The sequence below is a fragment of the Thunnus albacares genome, chromosome 19 (assembly GCF_914725855.1).
Source record: "Thunnus albacares chromosome 19, fThuAlb1.1, whole genome shotgun sequence".
NCBI lineage: Eukaryota > Metazoa > Chordata > Actinopteri > Scombriformes > Scombridae > Thunnus > Thunnus albacares.
The window spans coordinates 19,166,963-19,189,612 of NC_058124.1; the positions used below are offsets into that span (position 1 = coordinate 19,166,963).

Sequence of the window (22,650 nt, forward strand, 5' to 3'; positions counted from 1 at the left end):
GTTTTCTTGTAGAATAATTAATTGTATTTTACTGTAATTTAATGGTAACTGGCAAAATCTGCTGTTAAACTTTTTACAGAGCTTGCTCCTGCAATGTTCATTATAAGTGTTTTTTATTTGACATAGTAGTACCAAATATTTAAATTTTTCTTCTTTCCGTCCCTGAATTAATGATGGAGTGTCCAAATTTCTCACAAATGTTATCTACAAAAATACAAAGTAAACTGTGAAACTGAGTAAATAAAAATGCATAAAATGTTGTATCACATAGAGACTGTTTTATTTCATCCCCCTTTAAACAAATACAACAATAAAAAAGAAACATTTTGTGGTACAAATAATATTCATACCTGACCACACAGAACATATCGAACAATTCAAGAAAAGAAGAAAAAAGCTGGTGAACTGTGTGTGTAAACTGGATAGCAACCTTTGCCTGTCCATACAATGGTAACATTTTGACATTTTTTTTAAAAACTCCAGTGATTTTAAAACTATTCAAAAAATTTCTGTTGACTCTTAACAATGCTCTACTCATTGAAACTGAAATGGTTATTTTATTGCCTCCCTTTGTAAAGCACTCAATTTGGCAACATGTACATTCAAGTCCTCCCGTCATACTCAAAAGCATGTTTTTAACTACAGTAAGGCTTTTCAACACATTTGAGCAAAGGCATTTTTAGGGTTAAATGCTTTGAAGTGGATTATTTTCTACTTGCATCAAATTCTTATTAACTAAGGTCAAATTGGCAGTTAGTCAATACACAGAAAACCTTTTCTGTATTTGTTTTTTTACGCTGAGTGGCCTTGTATTGTCTGCAGCTGTGACAATTAAAATGTGACTCTTCTGCGTGGTCTTTCAGGCCTCATTGAACATTTTCCACTGGCCTAAATATTCATCAACATTTTTATCCTGTAAGGCTTTTTCTCCCTTCCAGTTAGGCTCATAACTACGATCTATGACTAACTGGATTATCCACAGGCAAATTCCATCAATTTAGAGCGAGTGAATTACACTTAGGGTCAGTGCATTCGGAGAGCAATGCGTATTGCTTTATTCCCTGACTTTCCATCTGAGCTGGTGACTGTGATGGAAATGGTTATCAAGCAGAGATAGATTTACTGCACATGGGTCTCAATCAAAAGGAGGACACTGGATAAACTGCCTGGTGGATTCTTAAACTGAAGTCACTTTCAATAATCATACAAGCTGTTCTGCTTCTTGGAATAGAAACAAGACTTTGTTTACCTGCTGTCAAATGTGTGATTTTAAAGTTGTAATCCTGAAACATTTCTAGAAATCAAATCCCTTTTTTTTTTTTTAGATTATTTATGGTAGCAATAGCTGCTCAATGTGTTTATATTTGGTAATTACCTCTCTATACAGTAGCTTACATTGTTAGCGGTGGAGTCCGCCATTCACACGCTAGATTCAAATTGCCTTCCTAAGCTTGATGGATTCACAGCAGCATGTAATCATTGATATCAGCCTAATCGTTTACTGTTCACTCTCCTAACACTGTATTTAATTACTGCTAGTGCAAACCCACCATTTCTGACTGTTGCTGTTATTTGTCACTAAAAGTCAATCTTAACCGTGTTTGTTCTTCAAAGAAGCATGTACAAAATAAAACAAAGGCCATTTTCAGGCATTTTTTTTTGAAAGCAGATCCGTCTTAAATATTGCAGAGAGTTTTGGAAGAAGAAGTAGCAGCCACAGTGAGCTCCTAGAAAGGTGACCAACTCCTTTTCCTATGTCCTACTGTTGTGTAGTGACTGTGGTAACAAGTGGCAACAAATCAACCAAGACTGAAATCTTAAGGATTATAACTTTAACTGGTCACTATAGGGTTATTGCTGCTCTGTAGACTACAGATTTTTAATGTCCTTCACAGTGACTAACCCTAACCCATTCTGGTTTGAGTAGAGACTTGGCTAATGGCCATTTTAGACGACAGAGAAACTTAAACTGTTTTCAACTTTGTGCCAGATAGGTGGGGTTTACTGCAGACACAAAGTCCATCAGAAGAAATCCACTTATTTGGCATCAAGGATAAAACAAACTCATTTCACATAGTTTAACCAGTGTGATCCTATTTCACCCTGACTGTTGCATTAAGGCAAAATGACTTTCTAGCAGATGCCAATAATGCATTGTTCTAAGGCAAATCATCCACAGCATTCAGCAAAAGACTATTGCAATGACAAAAAAAAAAAATACAGCAAATGAAGAGGCGACAGCATCACAACAATGTTTACAGGAAGACGAAATCAGGGGACCGTGTTGACACCCGGACTGCACTGCTTTCCAGTTTGATTTCACATTGTTCAGTCTTGGAAGCAGGAAATGATCAGAAGTACAGCAGGAAATTTTAATCTGGAGAAGCAAGAGTTCAGTCTCTGGTGTTGTTTTGTCAACTCTTAAGTGCTTCATGTCAAGTTATCGCTGCTTAGTTTGTGTGGTTGTTTTTTTTTCTGGAGAGCTTCTTTATACAGCTACACCTCACTAATCTCAGTCAGCACCAAGAAGGGAAACAATAAAATGAAAAGGTGACAATGTTTTAAAAAATAAACGTGTTTTAACGACGTAATAGTTTATAACAGAACACCCTGAAATATCAATTATTCAAGAACGAAAGAAAACGTAGAAGTGATTAAGAGGAGTTCATGCTCATTGAGGTCCAGCCAAATAAGAAGGCAGACCAGGATCGATCAGTCTGTGTCCACAGCAGCAGAGCTCAGCTTTGTTTTTCTGCTTTCACACTATGTACTGGTATATATCTGCCTTGCCGTGGTCAGGTGTTGCAAAGGGGCTCAGCCAGGCTATAGAGAACGGATGTCCAAACACCACCTTCAAATTCATCCATTTTGACTTTTTGGCCCATCTTCTCTCCTCCTTTTTCAGCTGCTCGATACCCTGCAAGGATAAGATATGACAGACGTGAAAAATCTCCATTTCTGATTGTATTGATGACATAAAATACCAATAAAAACACAACTGTGAACATACAGTAAATCTGTGTCTTTAAATTGTATTATGCAAACAAAAAATAACCACTAAAAAGGGATTAAAAATTAAGTGTGTCTTGCATTCTTTTGTCTTTCTCTAAGAGGCTTTAATCTGGTGACTCACTCTCACCATTTCCTGATGTCTAAGAACAGCACACAAACACATAGATAAAGGTGCACTAACGGGGCACAGAACTGCAGGCCCCATTAGATTGCAATAGACTGAAATAGATGATCTTTGTACTGAATATTATAACGCAGTGAGTCATCCTTGTGGGTGGTTTGAGCGGACGCGTTATGAGAAAATTGCACTAATCTCAACCTATCTGGAGGCTATAAGTGAATTACCTGCCCCTACTTACATCTGTGCTCTGATTTACATTCAACTGACTGGATGAATTTAGAGCTGTTAACCTTCCTCATTATAACTTATTCTAGGAAGTCAGAATTTCTATACAAACTTAAGTCTGGTTTTGCTCATCGTTGTGCTATGAATAGATGGTTTTGAAGTTTTTCTGGGGCATTTTGTGCTTTATTAGAGAGTGGATAGTAGAGACAGATGGGGAACGACATGCAACAAATGTCCCTGGCCAGAGATAAAAAGGGGACATTGTGATTTATGGTCGGTGCCATCAATGCACCCCAGAATTGATGTAGTTTTTTCACAGTAATGGTTTTAGTTTCAATGGAGTACACAACTTGAGTCCAGACCTTTTTGCATAATGACAACAACATTTTGTTCAGTTCATCTTGCGGCATACTGACGAAGAACAATATGTCCAATAGTATCGAAACCTTTAGGGCAATAAATTCTTGTCGAGGCTGAATACACTTATTGTAAGTTGCTTTAGACAAAAGCATCTTTCAAATGAATGTAATGTAATAAGATAAAGTTTTCCTCCAATTTGGTTACTTAAACTTGCTTTTGAAAAAGTATTCTCAAATCCTGTTCATATGTCTGCAACATATTCTGGTTTATAAAACTCCCATCAGTCAGTCAGTCCCAAATAGATCCGAAAAATGTTACTGCATCATGCTGAGAGACAACTAAAGACACCTAAAAGCCTGAGTTCTGTTTCAGTGAGGAATGTCCTTTGCAAGGCTGAAGGAACATTGCAGCACACTGTAGGAAAGGTTTGGGTCAGTGCACCGCAGCTTCCAAGAAACAGCATGTTTTACTTAACAAGTACAACTTACAGCAGGGTAGAAAATTGCTAACATGAAAGCTTGGATGTTGATCCTCTACTGAAAAGAAACCCTCACTACTCTTTACACTACCTTGCTGCTTAAACCCAAACATCCAACCGACATGTATCACACTGGTGCAACATCAGTTTGTACGAGGTGTACACCGGTTATTTCACTTACCGTCTCATCGGTGCAGATGGAGTGGACCTGGGTCCCAAACATGACTGCTGTGAAGATCAGGAAGAGAAGCCCCTCAAAGCACAGGAGGATGAGGAGGATGACGGTTGCTGGTGGAGAGAAGTTACTGCACTCTGATGAAGGAGGACAGAACGAGAGGGGGGGAAAAAATGTCAACAGGTTTATTATGTAAACTTATAGCTTGGGGAATATCTAAGGTCAGCTCTTACATGACAGAATGGTAAATTCTGGCGATAACTAGTAGAAATATCTACAAAAAATCAGCCCTATTTTGCAGATCAAGTGCTTGTGCTTCCCAATTCACAGTCTCTAGTGTCACTATAATACAGAATAATACTTACTTGTCCAATCTTCTTCAAAACAGAAAACAAAATGGAAGGCCACCATGGCCAGCGCATGGAAGGATATTAGTGCAATGTACATCTGAAGAAACAAACATAGATTTAATGTTAACAACATAATATTAACTCATAATAATAGTCATCATATAACAAGGTTATAATGAAATAAAAAAATTATTTTCATTACTTGTGTGCATCGATACTGTATCGAGATACTCATAGTCTAAGAGGCAAGTACAGATCTGAAGTATAAGAACAATATATAATACGTTAATGAGCATTGCGAAGTGAACGATGACATCATTTTTGTGTAGCGGCGGGAGGTAAAAGACTCACTGTGAAGAGCACAAAGTATTTCTGGTTGTTCTCTCCGACGCAGTTGTTCACCCAGGGACAGTGGTGGTCCATCTTTTTGATGCAGCGTTTGCACACGCTGTGGACACACAGATACGTTATATAGATGAGGGGTTTCAATAAAAATATTATGGGTAAACTGTGCCCTTGTGAGGCTGATATTTAAGAGTATATTTCACATAAAAAAGACACACACACACATACTGTCAGTCCACCTTTAGCAGTGTAATTCACTCAAACTTTGACATTGACAGAAGTGAGAGATTGTAACAGTCTGAAAAGCCAGACTGCTCTCAATCATGGCGGCTGGAGGGCGTCTGTTTGTGTGGTGTTGAGACTGTGTTTGGGGTTATTTATGTGACACAACTGCAGTTGGTTGACAACTCAAGTTAAGGCCTGACATCTCATAATTCATCATCTGCCAAAGAATAAAGTCACACTCAATCTACCACTCTGTGCTTTGTTTACATGATCTATGAAATCTATATTTAAAAAGCTGTCATGCAGTGTGTAGTAAATTGTTCTTACGCGCCATTAGAGACAAGTCAAACATCTCAGTGTATCATCTGAAACACCCACAAAGGATGACTCATAAAAAGCAATAATATTCAGTAAAAGTAAAGCATCTATTTCATTCTGACTGACACCCATTGTTTTGCCTTTGAGACAGAATGACTCACTGGCTTTACGATTCAATTACTCTGCAGTGTTTTTGCACTTTTCATGCCTTGCGATCCCAGGGAAACCACAGAGCCGCCCCAGAGGGATCTCCTTATTATCGAGTTGTGAAGTCTACAGGGAAATGCTACAAAGCTACTCTAAAACAAAACAGAAAAAAAAAAATCACACACAGGAGAACCGGTGCAGGAACAAACACAGCCCCAGCGGGACGATCGCATCAGGACTTTCCTCTGTAAGGTGCAGACTTCAGCAGAACGCTCAACCCGCCCAGACCCACATCTTAAAAGTTGCAGTGCTTGCAATGAAAAACCGGTAATCTCTCCTACAATCTACACATAATACGCAGAGTGCCGTACCTGCAGTGGTGAGCTCTGTCAGGCTTGATGCTGCAGCACTTGGGGCATTTGTACACCACCTGTCCAGGTTTGAGCTGGAGGCTTTCGATGAATTCTTTGGTCGCATTCCCTTTGGGCACGGCTCCCTGGAGAGTGGGGAGGAAAAAAAAGTGTGTTTACGAGGCATGCAATTAATTATTCTATGATTTCATTTGTTTTACAATGTGTCCTTTACATTAATTTAACTGCAGGGGCTCTTTATAGACGGAAGTTTGCCCTCACTTCAAGAAACATTCAAACACAATTAAAAATGTATCATCTGGTTTTAACACTCAGATTGCAAAACAGAACCACAAAACAATTACCATGATTATTACAGCCTAAATATCTGTAGACTGTTTTATATTATCTCATGATAACAACATGTATGTTATCAAATTGTAAAATTAGTGCAGGAACAAATCTGGGTTTAGTGCTCTCAGCCCCTACTTTTGCAAAAGCTAAAAAAAACATATTTCTACCTTATCTTTGTTATTCAGAGACAGTTTTATATGCAGTTTTGTGATTTAGCAATTAAACATTTGGTCAATAAAATGTCAGAAAACAGTGAAAAATGCCTGCCACTATTTCCTAAATCTCAAGGTAACATCATTAAAAACACTCCAAATCACAAAAATATTCAGTTTACTTTCAAATGAAACAAAGAGAAGCAGCAAAGCCTCACATTTGAGAAGCTTGAACCAGAGAATGTTTGGCATTTCCTCTTGAAAACGAACAATTAACTTTAATTATCAAATGCTCTGCCCAGTTATTGTCATGGTTAATTAATCATTAGGTCTATAAAATGTCACAAAATATTGAGGAAATTCCATTACAACTTCCAAAAGCCCAAACTGACTTGTTCAAATTGCTTGTTTTGTCCAACAAACAGTCAGAATTCCAAAGTTATTCAGTTATTTATCACAAAAGATGAAGAAAACCAGCAAATTTTCACATTTGAGAAGCTGGAACAAGTGAATTTTTGGCATTTTTACTCAGAAAATAGTTGCTGACTGATACAATTCAGTTTTTTCCTATAAGATAATCTTCTGTAACACACTGAGAGGAGGTGGTTCATTAATTAGCTGAAAACATCCATCAGAGTCTGACTGACTAACCGGGTCTGTGCACATCGCCTTGGCGTGAGAAGCGAGGGCGAGGAAGGCCAAGCCGTTAAAGAGCACCCCGTTGAAGAGGCTGTAGACCACATTCTTGGCAGGGAGCAGCATGACGAACACCACCACAAACTCGGCGTAGAAGACCAGGAGCCAGGTGATGATGCCGCACACGATGCCGCAGCCGTCGCGGATAAACCACATGGTGTCAGAGCCGGTGCGAGGCGGAGGAGGGGCACAGTGCTCGGGCTTCAGGTAGCCAGCTTGCCGCTCGATGTCCCTGGTGCGGTGCGCCGGGCTCTTCATCCTACAACACCTGTGGCTCCAACCTCATGCTGCGAGGTGTGATGGGAGACAGATGGAGGGAAGGAGGGGGAGCGGAGAGATGGGAAGAAAATGAAAGAAAAGGAGGAATTAGAGAATTAGACGACAGATTTGAGTTGTATAAGTGATGGAAAGTATGATTCAGGCTGCAACGAATGCTTATTTTCACAATTAATTTATCTGCTGATTATTTTATTGATTAATTGATGAATTGTTTAGTCTATTAAGTTTCATAAAACAGCAAAAACTGTCCTACTTGACATCTTTAAATGTTTAATTTTTTCCAATCAACAGTTAAAAACATAAAATTAAAGATTTATTATCATATTAAAGGAGGAAAACAGCTAATCCTCACATCCCAGAGAAGCTAGAATTAGTGAATATTAGTATTAGTGACTACTGAAAATTAGCTGGTGATCAAAAGAGTTGCTGATTACATTCCTGTTAATCAACTAATTGATTAATTGACTTGTCGTTCCAGCTCTATATAAGTGTCCTGTCTGCATCACTGCGATATCAAAGTGTAGCAGCGCTGTCCCACAACAATTAAGAGTCGGTGTAAACAGACTGATAAGTGCACAACATCCTCGAGGAATACAAAGACAGGAGCAAATAAGACACGGTGAATCTGCAAATGAGGTCGAGGACAATACTCAGGAGGAGGAATTAACTGATGGAGGAGCAAACACTGACTGGTCTAATCTCCACAGGCCAAACAATCCATCCAGATTCCTCTCACAATAGAGGATGCTGTTGTTGGATTTAGAGACTGTAATTCACCGCATTTCGACCTTAAAAAAAGAACAAAACAAAACAATTCTTCAACCAAACGGCCTACACAGTTGTCCTGAGCTGCACCGGGGATGAGTGTGTGTGTGTCCAGCTCCGTTTCGAGGCGAGGATTATGAATAAGCGAATGGCTCTGAGCGGGTCTGAGTGAGCGCAGACAAAGATGACGAGACTTCAAAGGGGTCAAAAAGTGAGAAAACCAAAAAAAAGAGCCCTCACTATTATATCCAGATAACAGCTTATTCCGAGAGAATGTCTGGACCTCCGCGCCCTTCTCCCCGCTAAAACCCGAGGTTACAGCGAGTGAAATCGAACTGCTTGGTCATTCTTGAGGATTCAATCTATCCATTAGGCTTAAATGAATGATAGCCTAATCTCACTTTTATGTCTGTATTAATTAGGGCTTGGCCAAGTGATCCTGGCAGTTAAGCCTGCTTCCCCAAGGACAGAAATTTAATCAGAATGAAAACGATATGGCGTTCTTACAGCACTTTTGGGAGGAAATTAATCAAAATCATCGCTGGATTAAACAAAAACATCTCACGGTCCGTTACAGCTCGACATCCTTCTCTGTAGGCCAAATCCACAGCCCATCTTTTTCTACACAGCACCACCCCTACCTGACCTCCAACTCTACATCTGTGTATCAACCTGTTGAAGACATCCACCCTCCCATCATACACACCCCTCTTCCACTTCATCTCAGCCTGTCACACTAAATTCAGTTGATTAAGACATATGCTTTTTGGTCTTCAGGGTGTGATTTACCATATGTTGGACTTTGTAGCATTAAAACAGATTACAAATAAAATGTATTTGCACAGGACTGCCTTCTGGTTGGTTGGCTGCTTGGATTGTTGGTCCACTACTGTGGTCCAGACTGAAATATATCAACAAATATTCAATGGGTTGCCACGAAACTTTGTACAAACATTCATGATTGCCAGAGGATGAATCCTAATGACTTTGACGATCCCCTGACTTTTCTTCTAGCGCCACCAGCAGTTCACTAATGGATTGATTGCCATCAGGATGACATGATCACTTAGCTTTTCATCTAGCACCATTGTGACGATGCTAATTAGCAATTTTAGCATGCTAAAACTCTAAACTAAGATGGTGAAGTTGGTAAACATCATACCTGTAAAATATCGCCATGTTAGCATTGTAAATGTAAGCATGTTAGCGTATAGTTAAATGCAACGTCACGCCTAAGTACAGCCTCACAGATCTACTAGCAATGCTGCAGATTCTTTGTATTGTTTATGATGTTAGTGGAAGAGTTCTTTGGTTCAGGTAAGATGGCCCACCTTCATTGTAAGACACTGTGGGAAACTTGGTTATGGTGTAGTCTTCTAACTTGTATGGACTTAAAATAGAACAGAATACAGTGTAAATAAAGTGTATTTGTACAGGAATGTCTTCTAAAATTATGTAGCAATCTCTTTTCTTTTTTACGATAGGACAAACAAATATGGAAATAAAAAGGATGATAAAACTCACACAACACCTGCCGTGACTTGCTATCTTACTGATCACGTGAATAACCCAGGTTCAGATAGTACACTCAGCCTCATATCATTTAGGTGAGGCTGCAACTATTCCAGCCATCCAGCTTTGAGAGCAAGTGAAAGATAAAAATTTACTTTCTGGCTTGAATGCATTTTGAAAAACACAGTATGACCAACTCAAACCCTGCTGCAGAGCCTCTTGGCCCTTTTCACCACGCCTGTCATCACACAGCAGGAGTCGGGTACAGCAGGAGGTCAAGCAGGAGGTCTGCTGCGACTGCGGCTATCACTTTCACTACAGGCCAGGGAATACTCTACCATCTGTCTTGGCTCCAGTGGTTGAAGAACCGCACTTACAAACAATTTTGAGGTGCTTGAACTTAACCTGGGTGATGAAGAAAACATGTACTTTGTCCCATAACTGTCTAACAACACTTTGATGATGAATAAAGATGAAAAAGCTGCACAGGCTCCGGCTGATTCTAACTTGAATGTAAGAGGATTATTACAACACAGGTATCTGATATCAGGGAAGCCTTTGGCACAGCATGTACATGGATGTAGTCGCACCAAAAACTTAACACATAAAGCACAACAGATATTCTAATAGGATAGCTTAGATCACGCCACCTGGGAAGGGAAGACACGTGGGCATCTCTGCGTCAGAGTGAATTCAAACTAACGAGGACAGCTTCATTACCAATCCAAGGCTACCACCTTCTCTCATATCCTGGAGCCCAGAACATAAAACATCTTGCGTGAGAGACCGTGAAGGCCAGAGAGGCCCTTTAGATTAATTCATCATGGCATGGCATTAATTAAAACATTCCTTTATGAACATAAATTCATATATTGAACATATTTTCTTCCACAGCATTTCCATTTTATTGCTTTTATAATACTTTTATTCCACGTATATCTGACAGCTACAGTATAATTAGTAGATAGTATGTAGATTAAGGTCTCACATACAAAGTAGATGAGAAATCCGGGCCAATATGCCTGTATTCAAGTTTATGTCAGCTAATACATAACAGGAAATTGTGGTGCAGAAATGCTAAAGACATGTTATTTTTCAACTCTAAGATGTCCCACTCAGTAAAAATTTTGATAGCAACATTGAGGGGTTTACTTCAAACCAAAAATGTTTATTATGTGTGTTATATATGATTATATATATATATATATATATATATATATATATATATATATATATATATATATATATATATATATATCCAGTACTGATCAGACTGTAAGTTTGATCAAATCATATATTTTTTATAGATTAAAACTAAAACTAAAACAGTAGCTCATAGTAGCTCCACCTACACCAGCTATAACATGAGCTGCTTACATGTTAATACATTAATAACAATAGTCAAATAATGATTTGAAGGACTAATTAGTTTGTTTTAGCCAATTATTCCTAGTTATATCATGTATCACATTTTTTTAAGTCAAAATCTTGAGGTGATCCTACCAGACTAAATGTTATCATAGGTGATCTTATCAAGGCTGTTAGCTTGACTGTATTAACAAAAAAACAAAATAACAAGTTTTCTTTCTTCAAGATCTTGGAAATGGGGCCTGTGAAGCAGGTTTTATTAGTCAAGCTACAAACAAAGACTACAGCCTGACTAATAGCTAACTGTTGATAAATCCTGTATCTGTTAACCAACAAAACTTTGTGATATATCTGATGCAAGTGGTGGGTGGTGGTTTCCAGTAAAACTTGTTTCAGTGAGGGGGATACAGGATGCATGATACAAGCTAGTAATGCAATTGTCACGTGGAGTCCTGCTTTTATGATTCACTGCATTAGAAACAAAGAGATTTAGATTCCCCCTTAAAAAAAAACTATGAACAAGATACTGTAGGAACCTGCGGCGATAAAGTAATGAAAGTCCTGGAGTGAAACTAACTGCAAGACCAGAGTTCATTAACAACTGTCAACACAGTAAATCGTGTCTTTTGTAGTAAACTGGAGAATGAGCCTAAAGATTTCTCTCACTGAATGGCTGATTTTACAATGACTTGATTGTAACAGAAACACTTTACAGAACAGCTCCTACTTTCCATTGTGTGAACACAAAGAAAACAGACAAACAGTTGAGAGCTGCTGTACTCTTTTCTTGCGTTTCTTACTGTAGATGAAACATTCATGACGTCTCCACAGTACTGTAAGGTTAGATACAGTAGGTGAAAATGCCAGATTTACATCAGTGAGCTAACTCATAACGTATGCACGACATAGTCAGATATTCAATTAATGATTTATGGGTATGTTTGACACCCTGCTGCGAGAATGCAGTACTTGACAGGGCTGAGTGATGGTGGCAGTGGCACTTCTGTGGGCAGGCCTGATGAGAAGCGTGGGGGGCGACATGTGATGCAGAGATGAGAGGCAGATAAATTTGCCCTCCTGTTGGGATAAATTTAATTAACGCTCTAATGTGATTTCCCTTCAATGACATCTCATTTAGCAACTTACAAAACAAAGTTTTGTGGACTAAAAAAAACGTCAGCCTGTGTTGGTGTATTACAATAAATTGAGTAAAACATCATTTCACTTGAGCTGAGAGACATAATTAAAGCTGCAACGATTAGTTGATTAATCACTTAGTCGCCAATTATTAAATTAATCGCAAAATATTTTGATAATCCATTAATTGTTTTGAGTCATTTCCAAATAGTCTGGTTCAAGCTTCTCAAATCTGAATATTTTCTGGGTTTTTTGGTCTTCTTTGATAGTAAACTGATTATATTTAGGTAGTGTGGACTGTTATGGACAAAAACAAGAAATTTAAAGATGTCACCTTGGGTTCTGTGTGACAATAACTGACATTTTTCACCATTTTCTGACTTTTTATGAACCAAACAACAAATCGATTAATCGTGAAAGTAATCAACAGATTAAATCGATAATAAAAACATTAGTTGCAGCCCTAATACAAAACAATTTCTCAGCAAATAGTGTAAGGCTGTAACCATTAATTCTTTTATTATTAATCTTTTAATTTATGAAATGTTTCAAAAAATGTCCATTATGATTTCTGAGAGGCCACGGTGACATCTTCATGAAGCTTGCTTTGTCCGACCAACAGTCTTAAACCCAAAGATTCAAGAGATTCAATTTACTATCATATATGGCAAAGAAAAGCAGCAATTACTCACATTTATGAGACTGGAACCTGTGAATATTTGACATTTTGGCTTGAAAAATGACGCTTCATGAATTATCAAACTAGTTACTGATTTCTTTTTGTTTCTCATCTTTTTGTTAATGAGGTTGTTGTTAAGGCTGTGTGTTTTTGTTTATGTAAAGTGAAAGTAATGTAAATTTTATGATGCTGATTCATTTACTGTCAGTAATACAACTCAACTATTCGACAAACCAGAAGGTAAAACTAGCAACTTGTGTTTGCACTCTTTTCCAGCTTGATTGGTAGAAGCACACACCAAAACATGGTGGAAAACTTAATAGGTACAAACTATTAAATTAAAAACTTTGTGCACATTTATCCTGCTGAAGTGCCCTTGAGCAGGACTCCCAGTTTCTGCCAATTTCTAGGAACCTGCTCTGAGGCTAAATTGACAATCCCTGAAGATGGGTAAGCATACAGGGAATTGCCTTGTGATAATCAATACAGAATATTACACTTATTACGGTATTATAGGTTTATAACTTTGATTGCTTAACCCAAGTGTCAATGCTATAAACCCAACCAGGAAGCAACTCTGGAAGCAGGACCAAGACACCAGGATCTCCAGTAGTTGAGAGCAGATAAAAAAGCAACACACTGTTTCTTAATGTTACACTACATTTAGTTAAAACAGTAAAAAGTCAACTGGTTGTGACCACGTACCTCGCACTCCTTTGGCTTGTCGTCAAAAGTTTCTTGGAAGTCCTCACGTAGTTTCGAGCTAAAGTTAAAACTAAGCTAAGTTAAAACACACCAAACTGAGACTGAGTGTCTCCTCCGCCGCTCCGTCTGTTTTAATCCAAGCTAACGTGTCGGATGTGCGGTCAGCTGCTCCCCGCAGCTCCGCGGCTCAGCTCCCGCTTTCACTGCCGACGCCCCGGTTTCGACCGGGTGTTAATTCGCTCGTTCATATGCTAACTACAGCGGGAGACCGATCTCTATAGCAGGCCGTTGCCTACCTACTTCCTTCTCTGTCAGATCCAGAAAGCTCTGCGGGCAGTGTGTCAACAAAACGCGGAGCCAACCAGGAAGTCTGATACTCTCTCCGTCTATTATACATCTGCTCTATCTTCCCGGCTTCACTGAGTCTTTTCTGCCCTCAGCGCAGACTCGCAGGTAGCACTTTCACCCAGGGCTCCCTGCCCGCCCCCAATCGAGGTTTTACTAATCAAACACACGGATGTGATCTAAAACGCTGCCCCATGCACAATGTATTTAACAGTTTAAAGAACCAGTGTGAAAGAAAATGAATACACCTCATGAAGCTGGATACTGGAATGAAAATGGTGGTCATTCAGTCCAATAAGAATTGCTCACCTGGTGCATACGCCAAAAAAAGTTTCTAGCTTCCAGTTTTGCTTCCGTGTTGTGTGGCCCACTGAAAATGCGTGATGGTTGGCCCATAGACTTTACATTGTGATGATTTTAAATCACTTTTCTCGGCTTGAGGAAAGTATTACAAATATAAAATCTCCATGGATCAAAAATTCATCCAAGAAAGATTCATAATTGACCTTGTGTGCAGTTCGAGGTGTCCTGTCAACAATTTTAAGACATCCCTTTTACAATGGTGGTCTATGGGGAAAATGCTTTTTGGGCGGCTGGGGGTATTTTTTGCTGCAGTACCACAAGTGACCACTGGGAAAAATTGGCTGCAAGGCTGAGTGGTGGAGCCATATCCAGCTCTTATAATAAAAACGCGAAAGGTCCTCCCTGGAGCCAGTGTTTCGTTTTATTTCTGCTGAAACATGGCGGTTCAACATGGTGGACTCTGTGGAAGAGGACCTGCTCCCTACGTAGATAAAAAGGGCTCACTCTGAGTTAATGAAAACACAACAATTTTTATTTTCATGGGATTATACACTAATTAAAAGATACTTATTATATTCCATTTCTGCCAAGCCTGTTCAGCTAGATGCCACTAAATCTTACACACTGGTCCTTTAACCTGTTTCCCAAAAAATCTCATTGTTTGTTTTGTAAATCACAAGACACAATTTGTTATTAGTATGAAAATATGAACAGATAGGTTCACAATTTTTCAAGTCTTTCAAACACTGCTCATATTTTTTCAAGACATGCATGTCTGCAAGTCTTTATGTAATTTATCTGATTAGTCCATACAAGAGACAAGAGACAAAAATATAACAACCTTCCCCCCCCCCCCCCCCCCCCCCCCCCCCCCCCCCCCCTCTATCAGCACTTCTTTTATTCTCTCATTTGGGTGTCACTTTTCATCAAAAATCAAGTCCAGAATCCCAACGGACGATTTTCCCTGTAAACCTCAGGCCCAGTGCATCATGGGATAGAAGTTCCAGGTCTAATTAGGTATCAGTGTTGGGTTCTATCTTTTCATATGATGACAAACCCTGTTTAACTCATGGCCAAAGGGTGTTAATTAGTGGTGCAGATTGCAGGTTGGGTTGGAGCTCTCTGAGTCAGTTATTCATTCATCACAGCAAATGTCAGTTACACTTGCTACTTTTAATGCCCAGTATGCAGCCACGGAAGCCTGAGAGTCCTGGTTTAGGGCAAAAAAACTCACATATCAACGTTGCGCTGCGCTTGGTCCGGAATACTGCATTAAATCTGGTTTCAGTTATCAGTTAATCCCATTGTCAACATCAAACAACCCCCTTTCTCTCTTTAATGGAGGTTATATGAAAGTTAGAGACGACTTTTACAGGTAGAAACTTGAGTGTTTAGAATAAGAATTATGTTTTACTATAAATTAAGCAACAACACGTGAAAACTTGTGTATGTAATATATCACGCACTTCTCTCTAAACCGTGTCTTGAAAACTGTTTTAAAAATTAAAAATGTATGTTTTCGATATATTTTACACGTAAAAAATATACACTTTGTTTTTTTTTTTACAGGCAAAGCACAGCCAGTGTTGGAGACTGGCTGCACCGGTTGGGCGGAGTTTATCCTCTCGGGACAATCGCGACATCCCGGTGAGCAAAGCGGGTAAACTAAATTTCTCTATCCGTCGTGTTTTGATGGCGTAGAAGAAGAGCGACGCACACACGCGCCACTCCTGTTGGTTTCTACCTTCTACATTATGGCAACAGTACAAGTTAGCGAGGCTGAGAAAGTGTATATTTTACACGGTATACGGGTAAGTTTTAACCGCCATTCTTCAGCCTTCGACCTCTGGTAGTTAAACGATTTCGATAAATGTCAAGGCAGCATTTTACATGCTGTAACGGCAGAAAGCTAGCTGCCTTATACAGCTGCTGACTGTGAGTCTGTGTTGACATGTTTGTTATTATCAGGATGATTTGCGAGTGGACGGAAGAGGCTGTGAGGACTACAGACACATGGAAATTGAGACGGATGTGGTGTCCAACACAGACGGTTCAGCCAAAGTCACACTGGTAACATTAACCTCTTTATATGTGCACCCTGAGTCCATTATCAACCTGTCCACACTTAACATATTACACTGGAGCAATGATGGAAGAAGTACTCAGATCCTTTTATTAAGTAAAAATACCCGAAAAAAAATCCTACATAAGTATAAGCAACACATTGTACTCTATTATTAATACTGAAGCATGTTACTGTTGTAGCTGCTGGAGGTGGAGCTAGTTTAAGCTACTTTATATACAGTTAGCTAGTTTAGTTCAGTGGTTCCCAACCTAGGGGTTGGGCCCCTCCAAAGGGTCACCAGATAAATCAGAGGGGTTGTGAGATGATTAATGGGAGAGGAAAGAAGAAAAAACAAAGTTCTGATGCACAAATCTGTTTTCAGTTTTTGGGCTTTTTCTCTAATCTTTGATTTTTGGTGAAATATTGGATCATTTGAACATTTATTGTAATGAAACCATGTGAGATGTTTAGGGGGGAAAATCACTATTTGGTGGAGCTGTTAACAACTCATAGACATCTGAAATGTGACCCTGACTACGCACTGCTTTTTGTAAGACGTCAAAAGCCAAAAAGGTTGGAAACCACTGGTTTCATCTTTAACAATGTGTTGTATTTTAAAAGCTTGTTATATTATCAGTTGTGTCAAATCTTCATCTGAAAAGTTAAGTGAGCTGTCAAATAAATGTATTGATATAGTATAAAGTAGCATCAAATGGAAATACTCAAGTAAAGTATAAATACCTCAAAATTGTGCTGAAGTACAGTACTAGTGTAAATGCACTTAGTTACTCTCCACCACTGCACTGTGTAATTTCTCAGGATTGATGGATGATTGATTGACTCGTATTTTTTGTTTTGTCTGTCTTTCAGGGACACACAGCAGTTCTAGTTGGGATTAAGGCTGACCTTGGAAAACCAAAGCCCATGTTGCCAAAAGAGGGCTATTTGGAGTTCTTCGTTGATTGGTAGGTATCAATGGTTGGTGAGTGGGCAATGTGATGATACAGAGACAATATAAACTTGTCTACCATCAGAGATTTTTTAATGCTGGATTTTATATGATTTTTGCATCAGTGTCTATTAGCAATGTCTCAGTTGGTCCTCCTGTAAATGTATTACATCTCACGACATATCGATATTGTGATATAAAGTTTCAAATAGTGTGATAAAGGTTTTTAGCCATATTGCCCATTCCAAATAGGTATGGTACTTATTGTCACAAGCTTTCCTTTTTTAGGTTTTTACAATTTGGGTCTTATTCTTATAAGCTTGGACACCATTACTATAAGTTTTTTTTAAGCTCATTTTCCAACATCATTGATGGATAGCTGACTTGAGTAATGTCATGAGCACACATGAGAACAAGCATGTCCAGACTTGTTTATCACTGTTTACTTCTGGAAACGCTTTTGTTATCGTTTAATGTAATTGCAGGGCCTTTCTGTAATGTGTTGTAAAAAAGCACATTTTGTAAATGCTGCACATGTGTTGTCAAATTGATGAAGATGTTTTCTTAATTTGCTTGTTTTCTCTATTCACATGTGTTTTCTTAAGTTGTAGTGTGTTGAGCTCTCAGGGCCACCGTAGTAAACAGTGTTTGATAGTGTTTCGATAGATACCCTGCCACTAGGAGGTAGTGTTGTATCATCTGTTCTTTGTGAGTTGCATTCCTAACAGATCTCAGTGATTATGGACTTACCACTTAAAATATTGTTTTATAACCATGCATATGCAATAAATGTGTGTGGAGAGATGTAGCAGGGTCAGCCAGTATTAGTGCTTTCCCTACTTTACTTTCTCTGAACTCTTTCTCACTGACTCAAGTAAGTATAAAACACATTTATTATCTTGTTTTCTCCTTCCTTCACTAGTTCTGCCAATGCGACCCCTGAATTTGAGGGACGAGGAGGCGAGGAGCTGGGGACGGAGCTGAGTAACACTCTCTATAAAGTCTTTAACAACAAACACAGTGTGGACTTGAAGAGCCTCTGTATCAGTCCTGGAGAACACTGCTGGGTGCTCTATGTGGATGTGCTGGTGAGTGATTGTGCGTTTCAGCTGTCAGATTCAGCATTTTGCTCAAATCGACGAAGGTCAAAAAGATGTGTAATTAAAAGTGAGATTAAAATTCAATAACATTTAGTTTTTAGCCATGCGAGGGATGACAATGTCGGTTGGTTCACCACTTTGGCCCATACTGCGATATCTCGATAACTATTGGATGGATTGCCATATACAGACGTTTATGGTTCCCAGATGATGAGGTTTACTTTTGTGGTTTTGACTGAAATGTCAACAACAACTGTTGTTGGATCACACTATTGGATGGATTGCCATGAAATGTGGTACACACATTCATGTCTCCCACAGAGAGAGAGAACATGTCTCTCATCAGGTCAAAATGTGTCCCAATATTTTGTTTAATGATCAAATACCAAAGTAATACCATTCCCATCTGCCTTAGCTGTACTTGTATTTAGAGTTAATTACCAGATGTTAGCATGCTAACACACTAAACTAAGTTAGTAGCCGTGGTAATGATTATACCTGCTTAACATCAGCATGGGAGGATTAGCATTTAGCTCAATGCACCACCACTGTGCCTAAGTACAGCCTCACAGACCAACTAGCATAGCTGTAGACTCTTTGTCTAGTTTATTTGGCTGCTGTACTTAAATTTACTGCATATTCCTACATGTATGAGTAAACCAGTTTTTTAAAGTTAGCGTAACGTTAGTGTACATACGTTCACCAAGCACTTTATTAGGTACACCTGTGCAATCTAATGCAATCCAGAACAACAGCTCTGCAATAAATTCTACTTTTACAAAGTTTATATGTTTTCAGTTTTTGTTGACATTGTCAGAAAGGTGATAATTCTGCATTATATTGGAAAGTGTTCCTAACATTCTGTCAACTCCATTAACATACATGAGGGGGACAAAATGTTAGGAACACTTTTCAATATAACGTACTCCAGTACATCACCACCACCCACTACGACCTCAATAAACATGAAGTAGAATTATCACCTTTCTGACAATGTCAACAAAAACCAAAAATGTATAAGCTTTGTAAAAGTACGGCAGTGCTGTTGGATTGCATTAGATTGCACAGCAGGTGTAGGTGCTAATAAAGTGCTCAGTGAGTGTAAATGCTGCTGAATAAATCATATAGAGGTGGTCCATGTCTGCTGGGCAAAGTGTACCTTATTCAGAGGAAGCATAAATATGAAGGTCAGTGTAGTCGTGACTCACGCCATGGTCTTCCCTGAGGTAAAATTTCACACTGATTTGTTTCCACAGCTTCTACAATGTGATGGAAACTTGTACGATGCCATTTCAATAGCTATCAAGGCAGCTCTCTTCAGCACTAAGTAAGTACCAGGTCTTATTGATATTTGTTTTATTATGTTTTTATGATTGTATTGCTAAATGTGGAAAAATTTCAGTAAAAATTCCTAGAAAGCTTACAGGCTGTTCTCTGATTCCCATATTAACAGAATTCCTAAAGTGCATATATCAGCTGACGACGAAGGGGGGAAAGAAATTGAGCTGTCAGATGACCCTTATGACTGTATGAGACTCAATGTAGAAAACGTTCCCTGTATAGTGACGTTGTGCAAGGTAAGCTCACACACTGATACCTTTTTATCACACAAACAGAGAAACATATCCTCTGACATCATTTGTTTCCCGGCAGGTGGGCCACAGGCATGTGGTGGACGCGACTCTGCAGGAGAAGGCGTGCTCTGTGGCGAGCCTGATTATCTCTGTCACACACAAGGGCACGGTTACCTGCATGAGGAAGGTGGGTGGAGGCAGCCTGGACCCAGAGAGCATCTTTGAAATGACGGAGGTGAGTCTGGTCCTCCACCTCGGCCATCTGGCCTCAGCTGACGTATTAGCATAATGTGATTTTATGTTATTTTTTATATGCAACTGTTTCTGTGGTTTAAAAAACAACAACAACAAAAAAAAAGTGATAATTGACTTTGAGCCATAACCAGGTTATAATCTGATCTGGATAAAACTGCTGCTGCATTATTATGTTCATTTGAATATACTGCTGTTAACTCGGTATATAATGTATTCTACTGTCCATATATCATGTGTACATTTTAAATGAAAGCATTGCGTGTTTAGTGTCAACTTTATTCATTGTGTCATTTCATCTTTCAAGTGTGAATTATTATTATTATTCACTGTCTGCTAAAGAGTTAGATGATAAGATTGATGCTGCTCTTATATCTGTACGTTCACTATGAAGCTGCAGCCATCAGCCGGTTAGCTAAGACTGGAAACCAGTGCCTGGCTTTATCTGAAGGTGACAAAACCTTCTTACCAACTCCTCTGTTCACAAATTAACACATTATATCTCGTTAGTTTAATCTGTACAAAAACCAAAGTGTAAAAATGACAATTTGTGGTGATACTGAGTTCATGTACCAGAATAATTCTTGGCTCGGATCAGTAAATTCCTGCAGTCTCCGCTGATTGCCTTTCATCTGCTCCAAACCAAGACGTATTTCAGAACAAAACACTCCAGAAAACCGCTAATTGATGTTTTTACACTTCAGTTTTTGTACAGTTCAAACAAATTAGATATAACATGTTCATTAGTGAGCTTTAGAGGCGCTAGCAGGCAGATTTTGTTACTTTCAGACAGCCTGGGTGGCTGTTTCCCCCTGTTTCCAGTCTTTGTGCTAAACTAAGCTAATCAGCTGATGAGTTATATAGTATTTAATGGATTAATATAAGCATGGTATTGTTATTCTCACCTAACTCTCTGTCAGAAAGTGAATAAGATTATACTCCAAAATGTCCTTTTAATCTGCCCTTTAGGTATTAATTGGTATGACAAATACCATATATGTCAAAAATATTTTTTTCTGTAATAATTCCATATATATTTTATTATTGTTTGCTGTAAAGTTTCAACATTTTTGCACTGATTCTTGGACATACACATTTAAAGATTCCAACCATAAATGAGTTTTGTATAAGATAATGTATAAATAAGGCTGTAAAGGTGGTTAAACTTTATTTTAATATTTTGTCATCTCCAGGCAGGTAAACGTGTTGGGAAAGCCCTTCATGCGCCGCTCATGAAGCTGTTGCAGCAGGAGGAAAGTTTGGGAACAAAACGACAGAAAGTGGGCTTCCTTGGTTAGGATCAAGTACTGTATCTACAGTATGTGTGTACATGTAAACATAATTTTCTAATAAAACTTTTAATTTGTACAACCTGCTTGTCTTTATTATTTGCTTCAATTTAGGTACAGTTTATATCTTTTATAATGTTTTAATTAGTACTGAAACATGAGAGTGGGAAATCGGATTTGACCAAAATCGGTGTTGCACTCAACCTGAGGGAGATAGCAGTTTAGAGAGTGACTTGCATTTGAATCACAAACCATGTTAATATTAATCAATGGTCTGCTTCAACTAAAGATGATTGTCATTATCAGGTATCAGTTCATCTTCAGATTGTTGTCTTGATTAAGTAATTAATTGTTTGGCCTGTAAAATGTCAGAAAATAATGAAAAATCCACATCAGGTATTCATATTGCTTGTTTTTTTCCTGTTTAAACCCAATATATTCAGTTTATTATCATCAAAGGCAAATTTTGACATTTTCTAAAATTACTTAAATGATTAACTGCTTATATAAATAGTTGCCAATTAATTTTCTGTCAACCAACTTATTGATTTGTTGACTAATTGTTTCAGTTTTAGTCTGATTGTCCACAATATTAAAACTATATCCTGTGCAGATATAATTTTTTATCAGTTTTTAGTACTATTTGAGACTATATTTTATGTTTTATAAGGAGACTATGTTTCATAAATGTCTCTTAAGTCTGTAAAAAATGTTGCTGGAAACTATATTCTGTGCAATTAACCTGAAATATTATAAAACCAGATGTTTTAAAAGTATCTTTCTGCTTTTGTTTCAAATTTACTCTGCTGCTGTTGTTCATTATTTGTGGGGGAAATGTGAAATTTAAAACTTGTGTTGAGATACCAGATTTCAAATTACTGCTGTTGTGTCACGACACAAGTGCACATGAGAAGTTAAGTCTCTGCATCCTTTTGTCCTTGCCACGTGTCAGTGGAGGATTGTGTAAAATCAGAAGTCTTACAGAAAGGCCAGATGTGACTCTGGATCGTTTCCACACTT

At 38.4% G+C, this 22,650-nt stretch overlaps 2 protein-coding genes across 3 annotated transcripts; one reads left to right on the forward strand and one right to left on the reverse strand.

Annotated features, from left to right (window-relative positions):
• Positions 1–258: 258 nt before the first annotated feature.
• On the reverse strand, positions 259–14,384 carry zdhhc3b (zinc finger DHHC-type palmitoyltransferase 3b). 2 transcript variants are annotated; one of them, XM_044336301.1, is made up of 8 exons: positions 13,754–14,384; positions 9,684–9,742; positions 7,264–7,595; positions 6,128–6,252; positions 5,073–5,169; positions 4,737–4,818; positions 4,378–4,508; positions 259–2,917 (listed from the first exon to the last, which is right to left on the reverse strand). In XM_044336301.1, the coding sequence occupies exons 3-8, from the start codon at positions 7,564–7,566 to the stop codon at positions 2,759–2,761; spliced, it is 897 nt and encodes a 298-aa protein (XP_044192236.1). In that variant the 5' UTR covers positions 7,567–7,595; positions 9,684–9,742; positions 13,754–14,384; the 3' UTR covers positions 259–2,758. The 2 variants fall into 2 exon arrangements, with proteins under 2 accessions (XP_044192236.1, XP_044192234.1); XM_044336299.1 differs by lacking the exon at positions 9,684–9,742 and having other exon boundaries at positions 13,754–14,380.
• Positions 14,385–15,688: 1,304 nt separating this feature from the next.
• Positions 15,689–21,712, forward strand: exosc7 (exosome component 7). Its single transcript, XM_044336749.1, has 9 exons — positions 15,689–15,776; positions 15,971–16,212; positions 16,370–16,471; positions 17,337–17,431; positions 18,338–18,503; positions 19,772–19,842; positions 19,969–20,092; positions 20,169–20,324; positions 21,535–21,712. Exons 2-9 carry the CDS (start codon positions 16,156–16,158, stop codon positions 21,637–21,639), a joined length of 876 nt encoding a protein of 291 aa, XP_044192684.1. The 5' UTR covers positions 15,689–15,776; positions 15,971–16,155; the 3' UTR covers positions 21,640–21,712.
• The last annotated feature ends 938 nt before the right edge of the window (positions 21,713–22,650 follow it).

Bases quoted from the DNA above. Each gene is read 5' to 3' on its own strand.
- zdhhc3b (XM_044336301.1), bottom strand. From the start codon at position 7,566: ATGAAGAGCCCGGCGCACCGCACCAGGGACATCGAGCGGCAAGCTGGC. The intron at 6,253-7,263 runs GTTAGTCAGTCA...CCCACTCTCCAG, and splicing joins AGGCGATGTGCACAGACCCG to GGAGCCGTGCCCAAAGGGAA. The intron at 4,509-4,736 runs GTAAGTATTATT...CTCCTTCATCAG, and splicing joins TTTTGAAGAAGATTGGACAA to AGTGCAGTAACTTCTCTCCA.
- exosc7 (XM_044336749.1), top strand. From the start codon at position 16,156: ATGGCAACAGTACAAGTTAGCGAGGCTGAGAAAGTGTATATTTTACAC. The intron at 16,472-17,336 runs GTAACATTAACC...TCTGTCTTTCAG, and splicing joins GTTCAGCCAAAGTCACACTG to GGACACACAGCAGTTCTAGT. The intron at 17,432-18,337 runs GTAGGTATCAAT...TTCCTTCACTAG, and splicing joins TTGGAGTTCTTCGTTGATTG to TTCTGCCAATGCGACCCCTG.